The sequence below is a fragment of the Carcharodon carcharias genome, chromosome 16, assembly GCF_017639515.1.
Source record: "Carcharodon carcharias isolate sCarCar2 chromosome 16, sCarCar2.pri, whole genome shotgun sequence".
Taxonomy (NCBI): Eukaryota; Metazoa; Chordata; class Chondrichthyes; order Lamniformes; family Lamnidae; genus Carcharodon; species Carcharodon carcharias.
In genome coordinates this window covers 111,373,627-111,400,603 of record NC_054482.1, presented here as the reverse complement: position 1 = coordinate 111,400,603, position 26,977 = coordinate 111,373,627, and the positions used below count along the sequence as shown (strand labels likewise).

Here is a 26,977-nt window from a genome sequence, read left to right as displayed (position 1 = left end):
GAGGAGACCAAAACTGCACACAGTACTTTATTTCCTAATTAAGCCAGCATATATTTACACTGGGGGTACCAGCTTGATTCACTTGCTCTAGTTCTCAGCTGAAGGATCAAACAGCAGAGGAGGCTGCCATTCAGCCCATCCTGGATCTTTTGAAAGAGCTGTCTGTAGTCTGAGGAATAAGATTCATGAAGTGAGCTGCAGTAAACTAGGCGGTCTGGCCTACACATCTCACAGTGAGTTAAGCCATGGCAGCGTGACACATCAGAGGTCATGGGAGCCTGGATAAGGGTTTGTCAGGGGGAGACACACTCTTGGAAGAGAAGGATTTGTTTGATTTTACAACTCACAAGTTCAACACCATCCTCAATTAGCGAAATCAGTTTTTAACTTTAAAGTCAGCGTGGGATCATGTTCAGTGTTGGCCAATTTACATTTCAGAGTTTTAAATGAAAGCAGAGAAAGATTATTCACAGTTAAGAAATTATTTGACACATTTAGAGTGGAAGGCAAAAATGAAACAAATTTCATTGTTAACAGAAGCAATTGCTCCCTGCATACTGCATTGTACCTCTGGCAGGCTAAAAGGTTAAGAAGAATGATTGTATCAGTCACCAGCATCTCACACAGGAGGTAGAATATTGAGCGATAGGATGCACAGTGGGCTACCATCCTGCAGATGGTACATCTGAACGCAACAGAAGAGGCATCCATCTTATGAGGCTTACAGAGAAACACACAGCAGGAATAAAGAGAAGGTGTATGACCTTTTAATGGATTTCCCCCACAGATACACTCTTAGATATTCCCACTAGCAACTCCGCATTTCGACAAGACAAAACCACTACCCTTTAAAGTAGGCTGTAGCCATTCTTACAGCAGTGAGCGCTGGGGGCGGTGGGACAAAGGTTGCAATCTGTTACATGAACGTCAAGCTCTGGTCAGCCTTCTTTAACTCTGGACACCTTAAAAGCCAAAAAGGCTGCCAAGTAGGATGGATGATTGACCTGTAATTCGAGAATGGCTCCTGCCTTTTATAGACCCATTCCGAGTTTCGATCAAGTTGTGCTTTGAGTTTTAGGTACTGTGTAAGTGCATGGAGTTTGCACGCACAAAGCATTTACATTACCTTCTGCAAAACAGGCACTGCCTTAACAAATGCGCCTCAGACAAACCTTTAGTCATGTTTTCGGTGAGGAAAGGGTTGGCGGAGTCAAGCATCATTCTAGTGAGCCAGATAATGCCCTACAGTTTCTACCATTCTGTTTATAAATGACCAGTTTAACATTTATCCTAACTACATTTCATCCCACCCCACAGCCCCCACACCACCCACCCCTGCCCCCACACCCACCCCCCCCCCAACCCCCCAACCCCCACCCACTCCAACACCACCGCCCAAGGAGATGCATTTGTTGCAAAACAACTCCTATGCCAAGGAACACAGATTAATCAGAAAGGAAGACTTGTACTTACTGTAGGGGACACATTCATATTGGACCTCAAGGTATTTGTAGGTCCCTGGACAAGGGTCAGGGAACACATCTGACCCCGTTATCACAACACATTGTGTTCGGTTGTTGCACCTGTAATGAGGAAAACACAAGACAACTCATTTAGATAATGGATCTCCAATTCACAAGTTACTGAGAATGATTTAATACACAGCTGGCTTTGTCACAAAACAGAATAGCCAGATCAATAGCTGGAGATACTTAATTAATATTACATTAGCCAGTTCGAGCAAATAAAGTTATATAGATAAAATGAAGGCTCCTGGAATACAAGCGGGAGTGCCTCATTGATTGGGTTTGATCTCAATGAACTGGAGCAATCTCTAAGAGTGGGTGGTAAACAATCAGTGAAATAAGTTACATATCTTCACACTATGATCTGTTCTTGCTTTATTTTTGCCTGCAACATGGACATAATTAATTGCGCAGAAATGCTTTACTGTTATTGACCAGTCAAGATCAGTAGCACATTGTACCAATGTTGTGGAGACATTATGTACTGAAATCAGAATGTAATTTACTGACAGTAGAAGCTGTTAAGACAAGTGTTGGCGCACAGATACTCGAGTAGTCAAGATTATGATCAACAGAAAGTATCTCTCTTGTCAACACTCCTACAACATGGGCTTAATCAAACCTCAATTCCCAATGTGCATCCTCACAAAAGCTATGATATATTCCTGCCCCACAATTTGTGATTCTGGCTAGACAGATGACTTTTCTTTGTCCATGGCAAGCACGCACAAGGCATCGCTGTGCAGGCACATATTTCAATAAACAATTGTAACCGGGGCAGCTTATTGGAATTATTGGCCACGAGCTTTCAGAAAGTGGCTGAGCACATGCGTTGTGATCGTGTCAATGCTCCGAGCCAGAGGTCAGGCGCAGCACTGCACGCCGAGAAACTACTTCAGGAACATTCCTCATGTTTCATTTTATTTGCAGGATTTGAAATTTATTTTTAAAGTGCACTGGAGGACGAGGGCTGACTATGATGGGGTAATTGTAAGGAATGCAGCTTTTGCAGGTGCCGACCCTTCAGCAGCAATCGATGACTGGGACAGATTCCAAAATGAAAGCACACTGATATTCACTGCGCCCTGTGCCCTGATGCTCGCCATCCTTCAACTCCCCTGGATAACTTTTTCTCTGGTGGCCGGGTCGGCCTGAGCAGTAGTCTATGGTTTTGAGAAGGTCAAGGGGTGCTTTACCAGAGAGGTTCAAAGTTCCGAGGGGGTTTTGGATAGGTAGGGAGCAACTGTTTCCACTGGCAGGAGGGTTGGTAACCAGAAGGCAAAGATTGGATCTGGAATGGGGAGATGAGGTTCTTTTTTAGATGCAGTGAACCGTGATGATCTGGAATGCACTGACTGAAAGGGTGGTGTCAGCAAATTCAATCCAAACCTTCAAAAAGGAACTGGATATATACTTGAAAAGGAGAAGAACAGTAGGCTATAGTGAACAGGCCAGAGATCTTTAGCTCATCAGGAATGTACAATTAAATTTAAAAAGCAGATTCCAGCAGAAAACCAATTTATTTGGCTGTTGCTTTCACATTGTTTGAAGAGGTGGAGTACAGGCTAACCTCGGAACCAGTTTATAGATTAGCATTAAGAAAGTAAACGGGGGATATGCATTCATAAACAATATACTTAGTAAAAAATTCACCAATTATTATACCATTAGGAGAAACAAATTTCTGTGAAAATGAATAATGGGCATATTAGATACAAAAAATCGAACCACACCTTTAGTGAAAAGTATTCCACTCAAATAATAAATATTTAAGTAGACCGCAGATCAGAGCGAATAAGTCGACCTTTGAAGCTTCCAAAATGAGGGTTGAATTTACACCGAGTATAGGATGGAAACCTCCAGTGTGGGTGCAGTGGTCACCATTTTGAAATGTGAAAAAAAATATTGGTAATTCATATTAATGTAGCATGGCTCATGGAATTAATTAATTGAACATGGATACTTTTAACCCCAATCAAAGCGTTTTAAAACCGTCAAATTCATTGTCTTTGGCCTCCGATGCAGAGTTCATCAAATTTCTTCTGAGTCACTTTGACAATGGCATCAAAGTAAGGATCCCACTCTGGATCAGATTTAATGCTTTTGCTTTCAGAATCATCCCTCCACAGCAAATCACCTTCCTCTCCATCTTACTGAATTGGGTAGTCTGCATTTTCTGAATGATCTCATGACACTTTGTTCACTAACAACATCCCACAATATGATAATAAAAACCACACAAAATATCAAGCGTGCAGATTTCCACTCTTTATGCAGGTTCTTCCTCTGTCAACTATCCACCTATTCCATTCAGCGTGAACGTGATCATTGAACGTCTTGTCGACGCACATATCGAAAGGTTGAACTATGGACGTTAGGCTCACTGGTATAACTGCAATGTGGGTGTTATTACTTCACAGGCGCCTCTTGATCTTATCGGTTTTATGGGATCTGAGCAAGACCCACACTAATAAGCAGCATTCTTTACCTAGGCTACCATCATGGATCTCATCATATCCTGTCATTTTCACTACACCCATTTTTGAACCTTTTAACTCTACAGTTCAGCTGCTGGGCATATGGGGGCTTCAACTATGTTGTCCCGTGTGACATTCCCGTGTTTTTGCTGCTGTCTGATGTTGAAACTTGTCATTCTGCCATTGAGGTCTTTTGGCAATCCTCTGAGCAATCTTGGTCTTCAGTTGCAACACTAGACCGGCTCTATAAAGCGGCTACACCAACTAGCTCGAAACGAAAACAAAAAAATGCTGGAAAAGCTCAGCAGGTCTGACAGCATCTGTGGAGACAGAGACAACGTTTCGAGTACGTTCTTCAGATCTGAAGAAGAGTCATATGTACTCAAAACGTTGTCTCTGTCTCGGTCTCCACAGGTGCTGTCGGACCTGCTGAGTTTTTCCAGCATTTTTTTGTTTTCGTTTCAGATTTCCAGCATCTGCAGCATTTTACCTTTATTACACCAACTGGCTGTTGGTCAGAAACCTTTGCTGGACTCAGGCTTTGATTTGGCCCACTTAAGTACACATGTATGCATTTCATTTCTGCAAGGTCAACCTCAGAGGGGCATTCATCTTGCAGTGGGTTCATAGACCCGAGTTTCTGAGGTCCAACTGAATTCTGGTCTCCAGGAATCTGCCAGGTTACTGGCAGGTGGTTAAGACCCAGGTACCAGGAAGCAATGTCACTAGCAATGCTCCAAGTAAAAGGAGTTGCCACAGTTCATGCAGTGGACCCCAGGATAATCTTTCTCACAGAATTGCAATGGAGTGATTGGAGAAATAAATCTACAGCGGTTTATTCAGAGTTCTCATCCGATCCTTATGTATTCATAGTGTGCTCAACAACAGCTTGCACTTAACAAAGTAAAACGTCCCAGTGCAATCAAGCAAAAACTACCACTGAGCTAAAGGAGAAGCTATCAGCATGGGTCATTAAAAGCTTGGTCAAAGACAGAAGTTTAAAGGAGGAGAGATGGGGAGAGGCAAGGGTTTAAAACGGTAACAATGGTATCGCTGTTCCTTCAGTGTCTCTGGGTCAAAATCCTGGAACTCCCTTCCTAACAGCACTGTGGGTGTACCTGCACCACATGGGCTGCAGAAATTCAAGAAAGCAGCTCACCACCACCTTCTCAAGGGCAACTGGGGATGGGCAATAAAGACTGGCCCTGCCAGCGAAGCCCACATCCTGTTAATGAATAATGCACATGGCTGAGAATGAAATGTGTCCACTGACACAGGTTTTTTTTATACACAATTTACTATTTGCTGCTTGCACTGTAATATGGACCTGAAACACAGTCAAGCAGGTAGCTCTGTCTGAACATTGGAGAACTCATCAGGACAAGTCCAACGAATTATAATATATTACAAAGTATTTACAACCCTGAAACAGGCCATTCAGCCCATCTGGTGCATGCTCCACACGAACCCCCTCCCCCTATTTCGTCACCCCATCAAAACATCCTTCTCTTCCTTTCTACCCCCGCATCTGCTTAGCTAGCTTCCCTCAGTTGCTCTCTGTGGTAGCAAGTTCCACATTCCCATCACTCTCTAGGGGAAAGCTGCTTCTCCTGAATTCGCTATTGAACTGGTTGCTAGTTACCTGGCTTGGCTGCAGAAAAATTGCAGAGAGTCATCAAAAACCAATGGTGTTCACTATCAAGTCACGCTCATGGCACGTACAGACCAGACCAGGAGTTGGGGCCTGGCCAGAACACCAAGGTGAAGGTTACCTGGCAGGGGAATCTCAATCTGCTTTTGTTTCATGATCACATGGGGCCGTTGAGGACTCAAATTTACACTCCCAAGTTTCAGGTCTGTAAATAGCTTCAAGTACGCTGCATTTGCAACATGGGTGCATGGTAAAAATTTGAATGCATGCAACAGGCACAAACAACTAGCATTTGCGTCATGGCTTAAGTGTAGAAAAATGTTTCAAGGTGCTCAATTCTTTTCAAAAAGATCCATTTTCAGAAAATTCCTTGTTTGGTAGTGTCTCACTGCCCAGTGGCATTCCTCTGAAATCAGAGTTAATCCCTTGATTGGTGTGTGAAGGTGAAATGCTTTAATCCTCCTGATGGATCAGGACAGAGTAAATATAGTCAACGGACTGAAATTCCTGTTTGTGGCTCTGATGTCAACTGGATCCCAGCTCATTTCTATATAGATATTTAACAGATATGGGGTAGGTAACTGTGCTTAGGGGCTTAATTAATTAATGTCGCTAAATTCTTAGCTGCTCCTTCCTGTCCACACCAGCCACCACCACCACCCTGGATCTTTCTCCCGATACTCCCATCCCCCGCGTGTTCTTTGGTCACTTCTCAGCAGCTTCCCTCGAATACTGCAGCCTGTGATGCACTCGCTCGTTCCTTGTTGTGTCACGAGGGCGGTTATTTGGTGGTTGGAGCCATCAGCGTCAGGGGACTCTCTGAACGTTAGGCTTGTTCGTTATAGGAGAGCAAGGCAGGCCACAGGAACCTTTAAACGCACCGAGCTGTGCTTACTTTGAAAGCAGAAATGCCCCAAAATAAAGCCGTGTCTTCAAACCAGAATGAACAGGCCTCCTCAGGGACTGAGGCTTGACAGGCCGAGCTGTCGGCTTGTTTTCCCACTCCAATAAAGGTAGTCTTGGCAGCATTTGTTTCCTCGAAACTATGAGAAGTGCCACTATACTGAGATACTCGCTCTCTCCCTCTCACCAGCATTCTCAGGCTCCAGCTTTCTCACAGCCGGAGGACCTCCAATTGGCCCACCATCTTTAATCGGAACAGCGAGCACACCCTCCGGCCATTTGTTGGTCAAAGCAACAAAAAAAATCACGTTGGGCGTGTCCCTCCCGCGCCCGACAGGGTCGAGACCTGGAAATGGTCCCAACCTTGGGGGGTACCGACCCCAAAAACAAAACTCTTGGCCACGAGGTCAAATACCACCCTTGGCAGTTGGGGATTTTAAATTCTGTTACTCACATAAAAATCTGGAATAAAAAGTTAAGTTTCAGTAATGGTGACTTTCTGAAGGGCAGTTGAGGATGTGCAATCAATGCTGGCCCCATCAGCGATGCTCGCGTCCCGTGAATCAATAAAAAAAAAATCATGAGCTTAGCTACATCCATTCCATAACTTACTGCGTGGACTGGTATGTTCTGAGCTGACTTGTCTACTCATGTTCATTAATGGCTGCTGTACACAACAAGCTCTTTCTTCTTGGAACAAAGACCTCAGATGGAATAGCGTGAACGTTATGTATTGTTGGGAATGTGGACGCAGCCAGCGAAACGGTAAATTTGTCACAAACGGTAGAGGTGCTTCAATGTCAAGTCTTCTGAATGGGATTGTATTGACCTGCACAAGTTCAATGTGCGGCTTAGAACCAACCATTCAGTGAGCGGGTCCAGTTTCCATTGCCACCGATTCAAAATGTATAAAAATCGACCCAAACATGCATTTCGCAGGTCAAATTTCAAAAGATTTAATGTACAATCTGACCTCTAGTATAGATTTACAACAATGACGTTTGGGTATATTGAAGATATCCTATAGTAGCTTTGTGCCCTTTTCTGTAGCAAGCTTTGACGCCTTATTACTCAATGATTTTCATACATGTCGCACTGACTTTTTGTTCAAGCTCACAGGCATCAGCATTGAAAATTTACTCTTCCATTAGACTTGGGGTTGCCGTTGCATTCACTCTGTGATTCTCTGTATTCATTATAGAAGCTTTTAGCTAAACCAAAGGGCTTTGAAACATCCTGGAGAGAAGCCGGCAGCAACAAAACCCAACTTTGGAATCCAGAGAATCCACAACTCACAGATATCAGCAAATCATTTACAAACGCTCAGCCATAAAGGTCAGAGAGCTTATCTATCAGTTGGGAACATGTCGTCAGGCTATTTTTAGCTCCCACCTGTTTTGCTCCCCATCTCTCTGTCCCTTTACTTCTTTCTGAATTGAAGATTCAGGTCAGAAGTCAAAAGGAAAGATCTTGACATTGTGCGGTTACGTAAAATGGGTGACCAAGAGCCAATGGCCTGTTTTTGCATCTCTTACAATTTTTACTTGCATCAAATGAGTGGTCACAAATTGACTTCAATGTAATTTAAGATTGAGAGCACAGCAACAATGGGTCACTGACTCACAATTGTCCAAGTTACACTATAGCACAAGGCCAAAATCTGCCCCAGTGACTACTCATTTTGAAAGTCCAATGCTAATGTCTACCAGAGAAAATATCTGCCACATCCATAATTTCAAGGGAGGATGCGCAAGAGACTGGAGTCGGAATCTCTGAGGGTATGGACTATGGCATGAGATTGGAGGAAGATGAAGAGCAAAGGGTGGAGCTAAAAATGTCAGATCCCTTTCCCATCTCCTCAATCTTACTGAATGCAATACTACACATCGCTCTCCTTGTTCAGGTCTCCTTTCAGATTTGCTTCTAAATCAGGTTGACCATTCTTTGAGGCATCTGAGCTCTGAAGCACAGCAGCAAGAGCATCGTGCAAAATTCTCTTGAGCAGGTCCTCCCATCTAGCGTTTAGCAGGCTGCTCTGTCATTTCCAAGTTTATATTGCACCTATTTTTCAAAGTTGGGATCACATACCATAACCTCCAGTTGTCTGAGCCAGCTCCTCTTGTTTATACAGCTCCTAAAAATACAGCAGAGCCTCACCTATTAGGCCTCTCAATTCCTTAAGGATTTTAGCACATTTCCCATCTGGTGCAGGTGCCCTATAGGCATTTAATGCCTCACATTGTCTTCAGAACACATGCGTCACTGACCTCCACACATGTTATAGATTCCTCATCCAAAAGGAGTGCACCGGAATGTGTTCATGGTCTTAAATTTGCGAGAAAGGACTGTTGTGAATGATTCACTAAAAACATCTGCCATTTATGTTGTGCCCAAAATGGGTCTCAAAAGAATCAGTCTGGGCTTTAACTGTTACATATCTGAGAGACCCACTTCACATTCTGTGCAGGCGCAAACATTTTGTCATTTCAACCTGCCCTGGTCCAACAATTCCTCAGTATTGAACAGCATCACTTTTGCCTGTAAGGCAAACTCAGAATAAGTTGCATGCACTCATCACTCCCTGAGCTCACTGGTTACAACTGTACTTTTAACTACCATCCTAGTTTTCAAGTCCCTCCAAGGCCTTTTCCTTCCTCATCCCTACAACTTTCCTAGATCTCTTATGTCCCTCCAAATCTGGCCTTTTGCACATAAGACAATAAGTATAGGAGCGGGAGTAAGCCATACCATCCCTGGAGCTTGCTTCATCATTCAATACGATCATGGTTAATCTTCTGCCTCAACTCCACTTCACCATCCGTTCCCTTGAGTCCCTGAGAGGCCAGAAATCTGTCTATCCCAGCCTTAAATATAGTCACCAATGGAGCACCTGCAATGCTCTGGGGTAGAGAATTCCAAAGGTTCACAACCCTCTCAGTAGAAATTTCTGCTCATCTCATTCTTAAATATCAGCGCCTTATCCTGAGACCGGGCCCCTATGTTCTAGATTCCCCAATCTGGGAAAACAACCTTTCTGTGTCTCCCCTGTCAGAATCTTGCATGCTTCAATGAAATCTAAACTCCTGAAAGTATACTCAGCCTCTCATCACAGAACAACCCTCTCATCCTCAGAATCGGACTCGTGAATCTCCTAGGCGATTACATCCTTCCTTAGATTATGGAGACCAAAGCTGCGCACAGGACTCCAGGCGTGGTCTCCCCAAAGTCCTGTACAATGTAGCAATACTTCTTTATTCTTGTAGTCCAATCCCCTTGTAACAAAGGCCAACATGTCATTTGCCTTCTTAAATTGCTTGCTGTATCTTCATGCTAACTTTGTGTTCTTTGTACGAGTACACCCAAGTCTTTCTGAACATCGGTGCAGACTCAATGGGCCGAATGGCCTCTTCTGCACTGTGTGGCTCTGTGATCAACATTGAGAAGTTTTATGTCTTTTAAAAAATGTTCTGTTTTACAATCCTTACGACCCAAATGAATAACTTCACACTTCCCCACATTGTACCCCATCTGCCACCTTGTTACCCACTCACTTAATCCTGTCTATATCTCTTTGCAGCCCTTCTATGTCCTCCGCACAACTTAGGTTCCAATCTAGGTTTATACTGTTAGCAAACTTGGACACATCGCTCTATGGCTCTCTTCTCCTTTAAGTTGCTCCTTGAAACCTACTGTGACTGAAACTTGGTCATCTGTCCTAATATTTCCTCATTTGGCTCAGTATCATATTTGGTCTGATTATGCTCCTTTGAAGCACTGTGGGATGTTTCACCATTAATGGCGCTATACAAATGCAAGTTTGGGCACGAGACTTGAGGAAAGATATCAAGGTGTTAATAACGGGTGCATAGGAAGCTTACTTGAATGGTGCCAGATCAGGAACATGGGCTTCAGTTAATAAAGAAACTAGAAAAGCTAAGGTTGTTCTCCTTCAGGCAGAGAAAGTTAAGGGAAGAATAAATAGACGTATTCAAAATCACTCATGATGGTGAAAATTAGGCAAAATTGTTTTTGATGGCAAAGTAACCAAAGAATAAAGAGATTGGCAAAGGAACCAGAGGTTTCTTTAAACAGCTAGTTCTTATTTGGAAGGCATTGCCTGAAAGCTTGGTGGAAGCAAATTCAATGGTACAATGGTACTTTAGCAAGGAAATTGGATAAAAGTTTGAAGAGGCAAAATTGAAGGGTAGGCAGGGAAATGAGACTAATTGGATTATTCTATCAAAGAGCCAGCACTGGCACAATGGGCTGCAAGACCTCCTTCTGTGTTCCACCTACAATTCCAAGATGTTGTTGTTGGGGTTGGTCAGGATTCTCCTGCTTCCCTGCCTTTGACTCAGTCGCAAAAGTTGAATTGCCAAACATCTACACCAAAAATAGCCCAAGTGCTCGAGTTTCTAACAAGAGAAAATAACTACTCAAAGCCTCCTGACTGAAGAAAGTATCCCCATCAGCTGGAGGCTGATGACCAGGATTGCTGCTGTTTTCCTTATGGTTTGGATCAACTCCATGCTGTTCCCTCATATTGCTCACAAAGTGGTGTAACCATGGTACCACACTGATGTATGAAGGGGTCTGGGGGAGTCTGAGCTCTGGTGTTCCAGCTACAATGCTGAAAATGAATTGGTGGGGGGAAGGATAATGAATGAGAGGATCCTTGAACTGACATAAGAGAGATGTAATAAGGCTGATTAGGATAGGGATAAATGACATACACTGCACGCATTAGTCAGGAACCTTGGGAGAGGTTGCTCCTGTTTGGAAACCCTGATGGTGATAGATGGTGAGGCATGCACAGAAGAACATGACGAGTTGATGTGAAGCAATGGGGAGGTTTAGCATCAAGGGCTGATAGAATCCCATCGTGCAGAGAGCAGGAAGCATGTCCTGCGCTAATTGTCGCTCTTCAGAGTGGAGAAGACACAGAGAGAGAGATCATTCCCAACGCAACATCGCATACAGCTAAATCATCTCAGCACATGATTCAGTTCAATAATTCATTGCAGCTCTGTGATAGTGTTGCAATGGCAGGAGTGACAAGGGAACATATGAATTTGGAGCAGGAGTAGGCCATTTGGCCTCTCAGGCCTGCTCCACCATTTAATAAGACCACGGCTGATCTGATTATGGCCTCGGCTCCACATTCCTACCTACCCCCGATACCCTTTGACTTCCTTGGTAGTCAAGGATCTATCCATCTCTGCCTTAAAAATATTCAATGACCCTGCCTCCACCGAGAATTTTTCTCTCTCAGAGAGTGCCACAGGTTCAAGAATCTCTGAGAGAAAAAAATTCTCCTCATCTCCAAATTAAATGGGAGGCTCATTATTTTTAAAACGTGTACCCTAGTTCTGGTCTCTCCAATAAGAGGAAACATCCTCTCAGCATTCATCCTGCCAAGCCCCCTCAGGACCTTACATGTTTTAATAAGATCGCCTCTCATTCTTCTAAAGTCCAATGGATACAGCCCAACCTGTTCAACCTTTCCTCACAGGATAATCCCCTCAGCCCAGGAACCAATCAAGTAAATCTTTCAAAATGAACTTCTGAACGAAGGCCTCGTCCCTGTCTGTACTGGTAGGTGTTAAAATATTTCACTCCACTATTTGAAAGAAGAGCAATGAGTATTCTGACTAAGATTTCTGCCTCAGGTAACACTATGAAAACAAGCTAAGTGCTTATTCGTTGGGTTTGCTGTTTGCAGAAGTTTGCTGAATGCAAATTGGCTGCGGCAACAAAGGCTATTATTCAACATTAATTCATTGGCTGTATTCTTTGGGACATCCTCAGATCACAAAAAAGCATGACACAAAATCTTTCAGAAATCTTGCTGTTTTGACTCTCCTGCTGCTACCTACACTCTTCCATTCCATTGCACTTTTGCTTCATTTAATGTTAACTTTTTTGTGACTTGCTGTCATTCCTTTCAGCTTCCCTGCTCTTCTGAAATATAGGTTCTCAACCATTTTGCTTCTGATCTTCTCCTGCTGTGGTATAAAAATTGCATTGGCCCAGTGTAATGCAACAAATAGGTTTTCTATCCAGAAATTAGGTTTTTCTTATTCATTCCTGGCATCGCTGGCTGGGCCAGCATTTACTGCCTATCCCTAAATGCCCTTGAGAAGGTGGTGGTGAGCCGCCTTCTTGAACCGCTGCAGTCCCTGTGGTGTAGGCACACCCGCAGTGCTCACAGTGTCCGTGAGGCAGTTCCAGGATTTTGACCTAGCGACAGTGAAGGAACGGCAATATATTTCCAAGTCAGATGGTGAGTGACTCAGAGGGGAACTTCCAGGTGGAGGTGTTCCCATCTATCTGCTGTCCTTGTCCTTCTGGATGGTAGTGATCGTGGGTTTGGGAGGTGCTGTCTAAGGAGCCTTGGTGAGTTCCTACAGTGCATCTTGTAGGTGGTACACACTGCTGCTACTGTGTGTCGGTGGTGGAGGGAGTGAACATTTATTGTGGTGGATGGGGGTGCCAATCAAACAGGCTGCTTTGTCCTGGATGGTATTGATCTTCTTGAGTGATGTTGGAGCTGCACCTATTCAGGCAAGAGAGTATTTCCATCACACTCCTGGCTTGTGCCTTGTAGATGGTGGACAAGTTTTGCGGAGTCAAGAGGTGTGTTACTCGCCGCAGGATTCCTAACTTCTGACCTGCTCTTGTAGCCAAAGTATTTATATGGCTAGTCCAGTACAGTTTCTGGTCAATGGTAACCCCCAGGATGTTGATAGTGGGAGATTCAGTGATGGTAATGTCAAGAGGTGGTGGTTGGATCCTTTCTTATCGGAGATGATCATTGCCTGGCACTTGTGTGGCACGAATGTTACTTGCCACTTGTCAGCCCGTGCTTGTATATTGTCCAGGTCTTGCTGCATTTGGATATGGACTGCTTCAGTATCTGAGGAGTCATGAGTGGTGCTGAACATTGTGCAACCATCAGCGATCATCTCCATTTCTGACCTTATGATGGAAGGGAGGTCATTGATGAAGCAGCTGAAGATGGTTGGGCCTAGACCTAGTTATATAATTAAGCATTATTTTTATTATTGTTTTATTTACTTAAGGTGAAACCTGTTCATACTGAACAGGTCTTGTCCAGTGGTAACCCATCTGGGTCCTGCCTCTGCCTGCCTTTTTGTAGGATACATGGAGAAGCCCTTGTTCCAGTCCTACTCAGGTCCCCTCTCTCACCTCTTTTTCTGGCAAACTGGTGGCTGCACTGGTGCCATTTCCTGTTTTCAATCCAAACTAGAAAGCTTTTTTTTAAAAAGACCAATTTGGCTTCTAATTTCCATCTTTTCCTCATCATCGATTTCCAACTCTTCTGTTCCCTTCCTTGAGTTCTCCATCTCCACTTCTGAGGTTGGGCTATCGACCAGTACAAGTCCACTGACGCCCACAGCGACCTTGACTGCACTTCACACCCCCACTTCATGTAGCGACCTCTTCCATTCTTCCCATCGTTGTTATACCTATACCACCTTCCATGCCAGTGCTCTGTTATGTCTTCCTTTTTCCTCAAAAAAGGATTCCGCGCCAATGCGGTTGACAGGGCCCTCGACCATGCCCTTTCCATCTCCTTCATTTGTATTCTCACCCCTTCCCCTCCCTCCCAGAGCCATGAGCCCCACCAGCTTTCACATTCAGTGGATCGCCCTCCGCCACCTCCAGTATGGTGGTTCCACCAAACACATCTTCTTCTTCCATCCCCTTTCAGCATTCCTGTTAATTTGCTTACAGTTTAAGTTGCTACAGTCAACTGGCCTCGGCGTTGTGACTTAGCGATTTGCCTAGCAATGAGGGAAAAAAAAAAATCAATGGCCCTTCTCCACTCAGGCCAACAAAATTTAAATGAGACGAAACAAGGAGGCCCAAATTTTCCAGCCCCTTCCTGCCAGCGGGATCTTCCGGTCCCGCCGATGTGGACAGAGGTTTCAATGGCTTGCTGGCCTCACCGCAGGCAAACCCACCTCAGGGTGGGTGGGTGGAGGTGCTGGAAGATTCTGGCCAAAGTAACAAAACAAAAGTGCTGAGGGGCAAACTGGCACCACCCCCGCCCTCCTTCAAGCAACCCGCGATGATGATTCGTGGGCACTCATTCACTGGGCTGTGTGAAACGGCTTGAATGCTATCTCTCTCTCTCTCTCTCTCTCTGTGTGTCTCTTTCCCTCTCCGCAAACCATCTACCTTCTAAAATGGGTAGCATCATCAAAATTTGATGTTTTGCTTGCAATGTTCTCATCCAGCTAATTAATAAAACATTAGAAACAGCAACAGTCTCAGAATTAATCCCTAATGGGCTCATCTGGTCATTGCAGTCCAGTATAAACCAATAACGGCCCCTCTGTTTCCTATTAATTATCCAATTTGCAACATCCTCCTCAATCCCATGAGTTTCACTTCAGTCGTAGGCATTTTACGAGAGACCTTATCAAATACCTTTTAAAAGTCTAGATATAAAATATCTACAACATTGCCCTTAACCACTAACTCTGTTATGTACCTTAAACATTCTCATAAATTTGTACAGCTTGACCTGCCTTTCATGAACCCATGTTGACTTTGATTCATTGCCCTTTATTCTTACTAAATGCTCTTGAATTGCTTCCTTTATAATAGATTCCAGCAATTTCCCACTGCAGATGTCAAGCTAACTGGGTTATAATTCCCAAGCTCATGCTTCTGACCTTTTTTTTAAAGATGGAAATTACATTAGCGTTTCTTGCTCTTCTGGTACCACCCTTTATTTAACGAGCTCAGCAGACTTTCCCTCCACACCACCAGTAATTTTTAACCAGATTTCTCTTTTTTTAAAAAAAATACTCTTGGATGTATTCCATCTGCATCTGGTGCTCTATGAATCTGCAACCGCTCACCTTTCTCAATGCCGCGTTCATTACTTAGCTGCTGAACTTGAGGTGATCTCAGTTGGTCACCGGATTGGGAAGAAGCACTTAAGGGCTTCTGTCATGATGATGCCCAGTCAAAAATGGAGTGAAGGGTATGGTAGCTTAGTAGTTATGTGACTAGACTGTAGCCCAGAGATCATGAATTCAAACCCCAACTGTAACATCAAACAAACAGCTCATTTGCTAGGTGGGGAAATATTATATTATGTTATATGGTGCCTTTCATGACCACTGGGCATCTCAAAGCATTTTACAGCCAGAGAAATACTTTTGAAGTGTATTCACTGTTGCAATGTAGGAAAATGCAACTAGCATCAACATTGGAGTAGTCTCTCATCATTCACTAACGTCCTTCAGGGAACTGAACCAGTTAACTGTTCTAGGTTTGGCCTGCGCATGATTCCTGTGGCCCCAGTCAGCCACTCAGTTTTAAAAGAAAATAGGCAACAAATGCACTCTTGTCAGTGTGTATGTTTGACTCCACTGGTAACGCTCTCCAGTTTAAAAGTTGAAGCCTCTCCTCCCCCGGAACTTAAGCTCTGAGACCAGCACTGGGCTGGAAGAGTTTGGGATTGTTTAAGGTGCTGTTCCAGATTGACAGTGGGCAATACAGAAAAAATAATTTTAATCAATGTTGTGGGATCTTGCTGTGTAGAGAATGGCTGCCAAATTTGTTGACATTGTAACAGCCACCTCACTTAAAAATAATCCATTACATGCAGGGTACTTTCAGGTAGTTCTTAGAATCTAATATTTTCACCTCTGTCATAGTTAAGAGGCTTTGTTCTTCAATGTTTTCCCTACTTTGAACATACCCGAAGAGGCTTTCATTTTTTCCTTTGATGTCCACTGCGATTTCTTGCTCTGTTCTTCTCTCTCGTCACCGAATAGTTCAGTGATTTAGTTTTGTGCAACTTCTCATCTTCTTCCTTACACTAGTTGTATTGATTTTGCTTTGTCTGGCGATTTCTCCATCTGTTCCTACAGGCATGTTAGATAAAAATCCATGCACACACACCCCAAAACCAGCAGAGCTGTCTTGGGCCTGCTCAGCTCCAGTCAGAGGTCCAGGAGATACTAAACACATCAGCACTCATTATTTTAAATTTATTCTTTCATGGGATGTGGGCATCACTGGCAAGGCCAGCATTTAATGCCCATCCCCAGTTGAGCTTTAATTGAATGGCTTGCTCGGCCATTTCAGAGGGCAGTTAAGAATCAGCCACAATGCTGAGGATCTGGGGTCAAACATAGGCCAGACCAGAGAAGGACAAAAGATTTCCTTCCCTAAAGGGCATTTTTTTTCCCTTATTCTTTCATGGAATGGGGGTATCGTTGGCAAGGTCAGCATTTGTTGCCCATCCCTAACTGCCCTCAAGCTGAATGGCTTGCTAGGCCATTTCGGAGGGCAGTTAAAATTAAACCTCATTGCTGTGGGTCTGGAGTAACATCTAAGCCAGACTTGCTAAGGATGGCAGATTTCCTTCCCTGAAGGGCACTGGTGAACCAGATGGGTTTTTATGACAATCAACATTTTTTTTTATTATTCATTCATAGCTTGGCCAGCACTTATTGCCCATTCCTAGTTGCCCTTGAGAAGGTGGTGGTGAGCTGCCTTCTTGAATCACTGCTGTCCATGTGGTGTAGGTACATCCACAGTGCTGTTGGTCACCATTACTGAGACTAGCTTTCAATTCCTGCTTTTATTAATTAGCAGAATTTAAATTCCACCAGCTACCATGGTGGGGTTTGAACCCATGTCCACAGAGCATGAGCCTGAGTCCCTGGATTACTAATCCACTGCCATTACCACCACACCGCTGTACTCCATGCTTGGTTTTAACCAAATCCACCCATAGGAAATAGGCAGTTTGGGATTGGACATCCTGTGTAATTTTATTCGGTAACAGGACAAACATGGAGTAAAGTCAGTCACGGTGTAAATCGGGCATCTGACCCAAACTAGCGGTACTCCTGCTGGATGGGCTAGGTTAAAAATCAGGTCTGCAATGTGCAGTGAGAATGGTTAAAGTTGGTCTTTGCAGGATGTACACACTATGTTAGTGAGGCATTTTTCACAATGATCCACTGCTGTTTAATACACATGACATGATGTTATGGCTAAGGTTACACTTTGTCTTTTGGTAAAAGGCATTTCAACTTGGAATCATTCCCGATAAACAAATGTCTGCCAAGTCCAGCTCATATTTGCAACAGCTCATGGTCGGCTCAGCTAGAATTAATTCAGTGATGAATCATGTGGACAAGAAGGATCATATTGGGCTCGAAACGTGAATCCTTGTTTCTCTCTCCATGGATGCTGCCAGACTTGTTCAGTTTTTCCAGCACCTTCTGGCCAGAATGATCCGCTCCTGTTGGGAATGGGTGCCATGGCAGGCGTGAGCGGACAATATGGCAGGAAAGCCAAAGATCAGCTTTATGACATCATGAAGCCAGTTTGCCCGCTCCACCCGTCCAAGGTGGGCTGCGTTTCCTGCAGCCCCACTTCAGAAGCCGAACCTCAATACTTTAGCAGCAGCTTGCTGGAAACATCCCCTCACGCTGGATCATCCATCCAATCGGTGTGATTGCAGCCCAACGTGTTTTACAACTGCACAGTGTCGTGTGCCTGGTAGGCTGCACTTCGCTTGGGACTTTGAGGCAGCACTTGTGGTCATCAGTGCCAGGCTTCACAGGCAGCACCACATCACGTTCAGGGGGGCTCATAGGCAGGTCTCTACCTACCGGACCAGCCGTAACGCAGGGGTGGCTTTTCAAGGGCTGCAGGGCTAGGGCTGGCTTGGGGGAGGGGGAGAAGCGGCCTCAGGTAAGGAAAGAGGTTGCGGGGGGAGGGCTGCACTGGGGAAGGGGGCATCCCAGGGTGTGTGTGTGTGTGTGGGGGAGGCACATGCTGATCTGTGCAAGTGGCCTCAAGATGGTGAGCGCTGAGGAAGCAGTTTCCAGAGGAGATGAGGTCAGATGGCGATGTGAGGGTGTGCGTGAGAGAGCGAGTGGTGATATCCCTTGAGCAGGTGAGTGAGATGCCAGTGAATGTGTCATGGCCTTGTGAGTGTGGGAGTTTAGGGCGATGAGATGGTTGCTTTACCCTGGTGGCAAGGGTGAGATCATTCATCCCTCTTCTGCACTGGATGGTCAACCTTTTCTGTGCAGTGTTGGCACTGCCCACCACCTCCCAAGCTGGAGTGGTGAGATTGCTGGACCTCCTGCAGCCAGAGCTGGGGTGGAGGACATCATGGTGGGCCTCCAAAAGGCATTCCAGTGACAGGTCACTGAACTCCTCTTGGCTTTCAGGGCCACGCCTTCACTGAGCAGTTCTGGGATGCAAACATTGAGAATTGTGTGTGTGTGTGTGTGTGTGTGTGTGTGTGTGTGTGCGTTTGGCTGCACTATAGATCTGGCACCTGGGGGTGAGGTGAAGGCATGGCCGATTCAGAGGCTGCCCACCAGCGAGACAGGGTGTTTCCTGTGGCTGCATAATTAATGAGGTGGGAAACAGATGAGTTGGCACAAAAACCCACCATTGCGACCAGCGAGTAAAATTACCTTTTTCACGCCCATTACCACACACACAGCACAATTTTGGGACAATTCCGCCCTCTGTTTTTATTTTAGATCGCCAACATCCGCAGAATTTTGCTTTTATCATTAGACAAGAAGGGGGCCTGGGTTTCATATAAGGTCCCTGTTCAGTTAGGTTACCTCAGCTGGGATTGAGGGGAGCTGCATTACTGTTGCCCTCAACACCCTTGGGGTTTGGCCTAGAGTTCTTCAGCCCAGTGACAATCTTGTTACTCCGCCGCACCAGTGTGAACAGAACTAGACTTGGCTGTGAAGTACCACTGGGGTGCGTAGTCAAATGGGAGGCACTGTTAAGGCTCACGCACACTTGATGAAAAGTGAAGGATGACCAGTGCTTATGGAATTATACCCCGGGTGCAATTCAGCACCAGGAGAAAAGACAATGGAAAGAAAAAGTGCATTTATGTAGCGCCTTTCACAACCTCAGGGCACCCCAAAGCGCCTTACAGCCAATGAAAGATTCGTTTTGAAGTGCAGCTGACATTGTAATATAGGAATCGCAGAAGTTAATTTGCGGCAAAAGCAAAGTCCCACCAACAGTGATTCAACAACGGCCAAATAATTCATTTTAGTGATGATGGTCGAGGGGTACATTTTGGCCAGGACATTTGAGCAGAAATGTCTCTTCCTCGAAATAATTCGACTGAGGGGTCAGACGGGGGGACTGGGTTTAAAGTTTCATAGGTTTTTTTTTTTAAGAGTGGCGCCTTTCCAGCATAAGAGAAACGTCCTTCAAACAGAAAGACAGTGTCATCCATCTTGTCACAGGGCATCATAATATCACTTGTTTAGGATGATGTTTTGTGAAAGCACAAGGTTTTTCCTCTGTCTTCCCCTCCCTAGCACAATACAGGTACGGCAAAAGATCTTTCAATGAAGACATGCCTCTTTGTCTCTTTCTCATTCCCTTCATTCTTGCTTTGGCAAGCACAGCGACGCTTGCTGGTTACCCCATTCACTTCCAGGCCCCTATTTAGGTTTGCTTCAGATGCACAGTCCCCGTCCCCCACCCCCGCTCACTCCCTTCAAGTGTTTCAGACCCGACATTCCTTTGATGCCTTTCTGCTCTACTTCTTGTCTGCATTCTCCTGGCTGTTTTCCAGCCACCCGCCTTTAGCTGTGAATCAACACCAGGAGCCTTCCCGCATCCCTCTGCCCCTGCCTCACAAAATAAAGGGAAAAGTAAACTGGAAACAATTATCAATTATTGACTCCTTCCTCGCCATGGGTCCCGAACAAACAGGCTTCCAGTTACATCCATAAAGTGCCGGTTGGGGTCGTAAACCCAAAATTGAGTTTAACGATGCTGAACAACACCAAGTCTAAACTTTTAACACTTGTATACACTTGGGCTGGTTGAGCCAAGTGTTGTAAAAATTTCATGGAAGTCTATCTCTGTGGTTATACTCCAAATGAGCCTCCTCCCATTCCTCTTCAGCAAGCCATATCACTGCCACCTGTATTGTACTGAGGAAGGGGAGACAAAGGAAAACCCCTGTGTCTTTGCAGAACATCACCCTAAACAAGTGACATTTTGAAGCCTTGTGATGAGATGGATTGCCTTGCCTTTATGTGTAACGTGGTGGCAAGGTTCGATTTGGAAAAATAAAGATTATGAAATGTGAAGCCAAGGCCACATCTGACCCCTCTGATAAATATAAAAAAGATGCTGTGGCACAGTTTCGAAGAAGAGCAAGGGTTTTACTTCCTGCTCCTGGCCAAAATTTAACCCTCAGTAGCATCACTAAAAATAATTATTCTGTCGCTGATTTATTTATTTATTTGCTATTGGTGGGGCTGTGCTTTGCACAAATTGGCTTCTGCACTTTCTGCATTACAATGGTGATTACGCTTCCATGACACAAAATGTTCAGTGGCTGTAAGAGGCGTTGGAATGTCCTGAAACGGTGCTGTATAAATGCAAATTTATTTCTTTATCTTCTCTGCCTATCCTCCTATTCCTTATTCCTTCACATGCTTCTCCAGCTTTACCTTTGATGCATCTATGCTATTCGTCTCTATCCCTTGAGGAGGCCAGTTCCAAATAGTGCCCACACTCTCATTAAGCAAGGTTCTCCTGAGCCGCTTATTGGATGTATTAGTCTCTAGTATTGACGGCCTTTTATTTTGTGCCCCCGCAAGTTGAAACATCTTTCCTCTCTCAAAAGAAGCAAAGCACAAGCTGAAACCATAGAATCTTACAGCGCAGAAGGAGGCAGTTTGGCCCTATGAAAGAGCTATCCAATTAGCCGCACATACAGTATTTATTAGTGACTGTCAGTGGTGCATTTCTGGTGGCTATTTTAGGATTCCTGTCTATGAGCTGCCCAGTGTGTATATGATCAGTGTGGCACTACTCACATGAAAAGCCCCAGGTTAGATACTTGCTCTGTGCTGAACTGCCTGATTGAGGCTGTAGCAGTGGTAAGGACCATGTAAACATCCACCCCCTCATCACTGACAGCACACTGCGACAATTCTTACCATCTACAAGGTTGCACTGCACCACGGTGACTTTGACAGCACCTTCTTCCCTGAAAAAAAGCAACAACAGCAACGTTGTGGGGCAGAATCAAGTTCCTCTCGGAGTCACACTCCACGCTGACTGGAACATGTAGTCTCATTATATCTTATTCACTGGGTCCATGCCTTAGAATTCTCTAGCATTCATCACAGGGTCAAAAGCAATTCAAGGAGGTGGTCCACCACCATTGTCTCCATGCAACTAGAGATGACCCTCTGCTATCCAACATTACACCACCCCAACCCCCCCCACAACCTGCCCGATCATTGAAGAACCTGCTTTGCTCACTGTTTGGACTCAAGGAACAACTTGAATATTGCTGAAAAGGGAGACATTTTGCTGAAACTTTTCATCTTGCACTCATCAGGACAAACACAAGAATGCCAAATTTCAGACGAACACAACAATTTATACAGAAAGTCCTGGAAAAACTCAGCAGGTCTGGCAGCATCAGCGCAGAGAGAAACAAAGTTAACATTTTGAACTCTGAAGTTCTGAAAAAGTTTGAGTCCCCAAAATGTTATTCAGCACTTGAAACATTAACTATGTTGCTCTCTCCAAAGATGCTGTCAAACCTGCTGCGTTTTTCCAGCACTTTCTGCTTTTGTTTCAGATTGCAAGCATCTGCACTGTTTTGCTTTTCCAACAATTAATACTTCAAGATTGTTATGATTCTTTGAAAGTTGGCATTCTCGCATTTTTCCTGAAAAACTTCAGCAACATGTCTCTCTTTTCAGCGACATTCAAGCTCTGTACTCCCAAGAACAACATGAACCTAAACAAGAGCTAAAACACTGCTCACAGTGGTGAAGTCGCACTCAAAGGGACAGCCTGTTGTAAATAGGGCTATGAAATCTAAAACTAGCTGCTCTGTCAGTGTCGCTGAGAGCCAAGAGTCTAGAATTAGCCATAAATACTGTAAATATACTGGTTTTGATAGAATAAATAAAGAGAAAGTGCTTTCACTGACTGAAGTGTTGGTACCCAGAGGACACAGAATTAAGAAACCAGCAAAAGTTATCCAGTGGGGAAGGACGAAGTCTTTTTTTTTTTACACAGCGAGTTGTTGTGACCTGGAATGCACTGCCTGAAAGGCTGGTGGAAGCAGATTCAATGATAAGTTTCAAAAGGAAATTGGAGGTATATTTGAAAAGGAGCAACTTGCAGGGCTATGGGGAAAGTGCAGGGGTGTGAGACTAATTGGGTGGCTCTTTCCATGTGCCAGCCCAGGCATAATGGACCGCAAGGCTCACAGCACAGAGAGAAGCCAATGGTAATTACAAAGCTAAAAAACAAACTCAAAGTAATTCTGTGCTAACGTCACTGACATTATCCTTTACTCATATGTGGATTCCTTTTTTTTTTAAAGGGCAAAAACTGTATTTGAAAGATTTTCAATTTGCCATGTTTTTCATGCTGAATGGGTCCCATATCAGCTTGGGCATCCACGTTTCTCAGAATCCACATGAAGGAACACTGTGCACTATACTGGTGCAACAAGCTACCGAAGCCATAAACGAAGGGTTTTCTGACACCATCAAGAGATCACTGCATGTAGACACAAGACCACTGCCTCTGCAGTCTGGCCATCAATGATAACCACCCACTAATAATATTTAATTATGCTTCGAAAGCAAAACAAGATCTGTAATGGCCTCTTAAAGCCTTTTCCAGCCAATGAAGCGCTTTTGAAGTGTAGTCACCGTTGCAATGTAGGAAACGTGGCAGCCAAATTGCACACTGTAAGCTCCCCCAAACAGAAAAGTGATAATGACCAGTTGGTGATGTTGGTTGGTACATAAATAATGGCAGGGAGGAGCTCCTTGGCTGTTCTTCAAAATAGAGCTAGGGGATCTTTCACAGCCCTCCAAGAGGCAGATGGACAGTGGTTTCACGTCTCATTTGAGAGGCAACAACATTCCTTCAGGAGTGTCAGCCTAGGTCATGTACTGAGGTTTCTGGAGTGCGACTTAAGCCCACAACTTTCTGAATCAAGAGACAGGAATGCTCTCCACTGAGCCATAACTGGCACCTGCATTGCTGCTGCAATAAACTTGTTCTAAGCACAGGTGAAGCGATTGTTTTTGCTTGGCTAATACCCCGGAATGCTCCCATCGCAAGCTGGCGATGCTATCATAACAGAAACAAGTTTTAACCCAAGAAGCTCGATTCATGCAAGTCAAGGAGAGGGCTCCACTTCACACATGTCACTTCAGGCCGTGGGTAATCTTTAATTCGCTGTGGCTTAGATTTCTGGCAGGAGCAGTTGTTCTAGAGTTGCTTGTTTGCGCACTGTAAGGGGACACCAGCTGCTTCGGAACAACTGTTCACCCAAACCAGTCAGGTGGGAGGGGGTGGGGAGGGGACGCTAAAATTGGCCTCAGCTTTCTTGGGGGTCAAGCAAGGGTCCAAGTCTGATTGATGTGCCAACAAACCGTCATTGGCATCAAGTGAGGAGAGGATTAAACACATGTAATGCTCCTCCCCTTCACCCTAACCCAATAAAGAAAAAGAACGACTTGTCATCACTAATTGCCTCTTACAGCCTCAGGACTTGCCAAGTGCTTTACAGCCAATGAGCAACTTTCTGAAGTGCAGTCACTTTTCAGCAAAGGCAGCAGACCCCATGAACAGCTAATGAGACAAACAGCCAGTTCATCGATTTTTAGTGCTTTTGGTTGAGGATTAAATGTAGTCTGGGACACTGGGAGAACTCCCCTGCTTTTTTTTCAAATACTAACATGAGTTCTTTTGCATCCACCTGATCAGGCCTCAGTTTAACACCTCTACTGATAAACACTTGACAGTGCAGCGCTCCCTCAATACTGCAGTTCAGTGGAAGCCCTGATTGCCCTCCCAGCCTAAAGCAAGGCCTTTGACCTTCTGACTCAGTGATGAGTGTCACCACTGGGCAAAGCTGAGTTGGCTGGCGTTCATCTAACAGTGGGCCGAGTGGATGAGACAAAAGGTGACCGAGGAGCTGTACCAAGGAGTCCGAAGCTCTATGGATAAATGAACAGGAGTAGGCCATTCAGCTCTTCAAGCCTTGTCTGCCCCTCCAGTCAATGAGATCATGGCTGATCTGTTTAACTCCAGTTACCTGGTTTGGCTCTATATCCTTCATAATTGTAAGGAAAATGCTAGAGTCTATTACAAAGGATGTGATAACAGGAAACGTAGAAAATATCAGTGGGATTAATCAAAGTCAGCATGGATTTATGGAAGATAAATCATGTTTGTCAAGCCTAGTGGAGTTTTTTGAGGACATTACTAACAGAATAGACAAGGGAGGACCAGAGGATGTGGCGTACTTGGATTTTCAGAAAGCTTTTGATAAAGTCCCACATAAGAGGTTAGTGTGCAAAATTAAAGCGCATGGGATTGGCATGGATTGAGAATTGGTTAGCAGACAAGAAACAGTGAGTAGGAATAAATGGGTCTTTTTCAAAGTGACAGGTGGTGATTGCCGGGTACCATGGGGATCAGTGCTTGGACCCCAGCTATTCACAATATATATTAATGATTTGAATGAGGGAACCAAATGTAATATATACAAGTTTGCTGACAACACAAAAGTTGGTGGAAATGTCTGTGGTGAGGAGGATGATAAGAGGCTTCAAGTCGTTGTAGACAAGTTGAGTGAGTGGGCAAATGCATAGCAGATGCAGTATAACATAGTTAAGTGTGAAGTTACCCACTTCGGCAGGAAAAACAGAATGGCAGAGTATTATTTAAATGGTGATAGATTTGGGAAATGCTGATGTACAAAGGGACCTGGGTGTCCTTGTACACCAGTCACTGAAAGCAAGCATGCAGGTGCAGCAAGCAGTTAAGAAGGCAAATGATATGTTGGTCTTCATTGTGACAGGACTTGAGCACAGGAGCAAGGATGACTTACTGCAGCTGTACAGGGCCTTGGTGAGAACACTCCTGGAGCATCACGTGCAGTTTTGGTCTCCTTACCTCGGAAAGGATATACTTGCCATTTAGGGACTGCAGCTGATTCCTGGGATGGCAGGATTGTTGTATGAGGAGAGATTGGGCCGACTAGGCCTGTATTCCCTGGAGTTTAGAAGAACGAAAGGGGATCTCATTGAAACGTATAAAGTTCTGACAGGGATGGACAGGCTGGATGCAGGGATGTTGTTTCCTCTGGCAGGGGGCCTAGAACAAGGGGTCACAGTCTCAGGATACGGGGGAGACCATTTAGGACTGAGATGAGGAGGAACTTCTTCATTCTCAGGGTGGTGAACCTGCAGAATTCTCTACCACAGGAGGCTGTGCAGGCCAAGACTCTGAAGGCGTCAAGGGATATGGGGAGAGAATGGGAGGACAGCTTTGAGATAGAGGGTCAGCCATGATCATACTGAATGGCGGAGCAAGCTTGAAGGGCCAAATGACCCACCCCTGCTCCTATTTTCCAAGTTTCTATATCTATGCTGAGCAAAAAATCTAGTGATCTTAGATTTAAAATTATTAACTGAGCTAGCATTGACTGCTTTTTGTGGGCAGAAGTTCTACACTTTGACCACCCTGTGTGTGCAGAACTGCCTCCTAACATCTTTCCTAAATGGCTTGGCTCTGATTTTAAAGTTACCTCCCCCTTTGTCCTAGATATCTCTGTGAGCAGAAAATGTTCCTCTCCATTTACCCGATCAATTCCTAATAAAATCCTGAAAGCCTCAATCACGCCAGTTAGAGGAAAAGTGAAAATTTGAACCAAACACAGAAAGCTACAATTAGATGCTGAAAAGCACATAATGCAATGACAAACGCCACTGAGTGAGCAGATCACGTCAAAAACTCTCTAGCCCTTACTCTCTTGTCATACGAATATCACTCCAAAATTATTTCCACCAGCAGCAGGTCTTTTTTTTAAAGAGGGATGCAGCTCCCCTTAAAATGAAGGCAAATAAATTTGATGTCAGACCTGGTCTGCATCTGCAGTCTGTCAGAACGATGGCATTAACCAGAATATGAGAGGCACTTCCGAGAGAGTGGGAGCAACTGCCCATGACCTTACCAACACCCCACTCCAGCAGCGTGAAAGACACAGGGGAAAGAAAGATCTGCCATGTAACTATTTAGATCCAACGCATAAAATAGGACCCCCCCCCAAAAAAAACTTGAGCAATATCTACTTCCAGGAGCGACGAACAAAAGCCAGAGTTTGTCCCCAAACATGTTCAACAGTCTGATTCCCACTCTGGATTTCAGCTTCCACAACTCTGCATGCAGTGCGTTGCAGGTTTGCATTACTGGGAAGTCCAGTCAGAAGGTGGGGGATCAATGGCCCTTAAAGCCATTAGGTCATACTTGGCCTCAGTTGGAGTAGCTGTAAGTAGCAGATTCCGAGCAGAGCTAGTGCC

General features: G+C 44.6%; 1 protein-coding gene across 3 annotated transcripts in view; it reads right to left on the bottom strand.

Annotated features, from left to right (window-relative positions):
- The window catches only part of adgrl2a (adhesion G protein-coupled receptor L2a), a 639,330-nt gene that overhangs the window by 132,374 nt on the left and 479,979 nt on the right, over positions 1–26,977 (bottom strand). For all 3 annotated transcript variants that reach the window (XM_041208140.1, XM_041208142.1, XM_041208141.1), the window contains one exon: positions 1,474–1,583. In XM_041208140.1, coding sequence (XP_041064074.1) covers positions 1,474–1,583 — 110 coding nt within the window. The remainder of the gene's footprint in view (positions 1–1,473; positions 1,584–26,977) is intronic.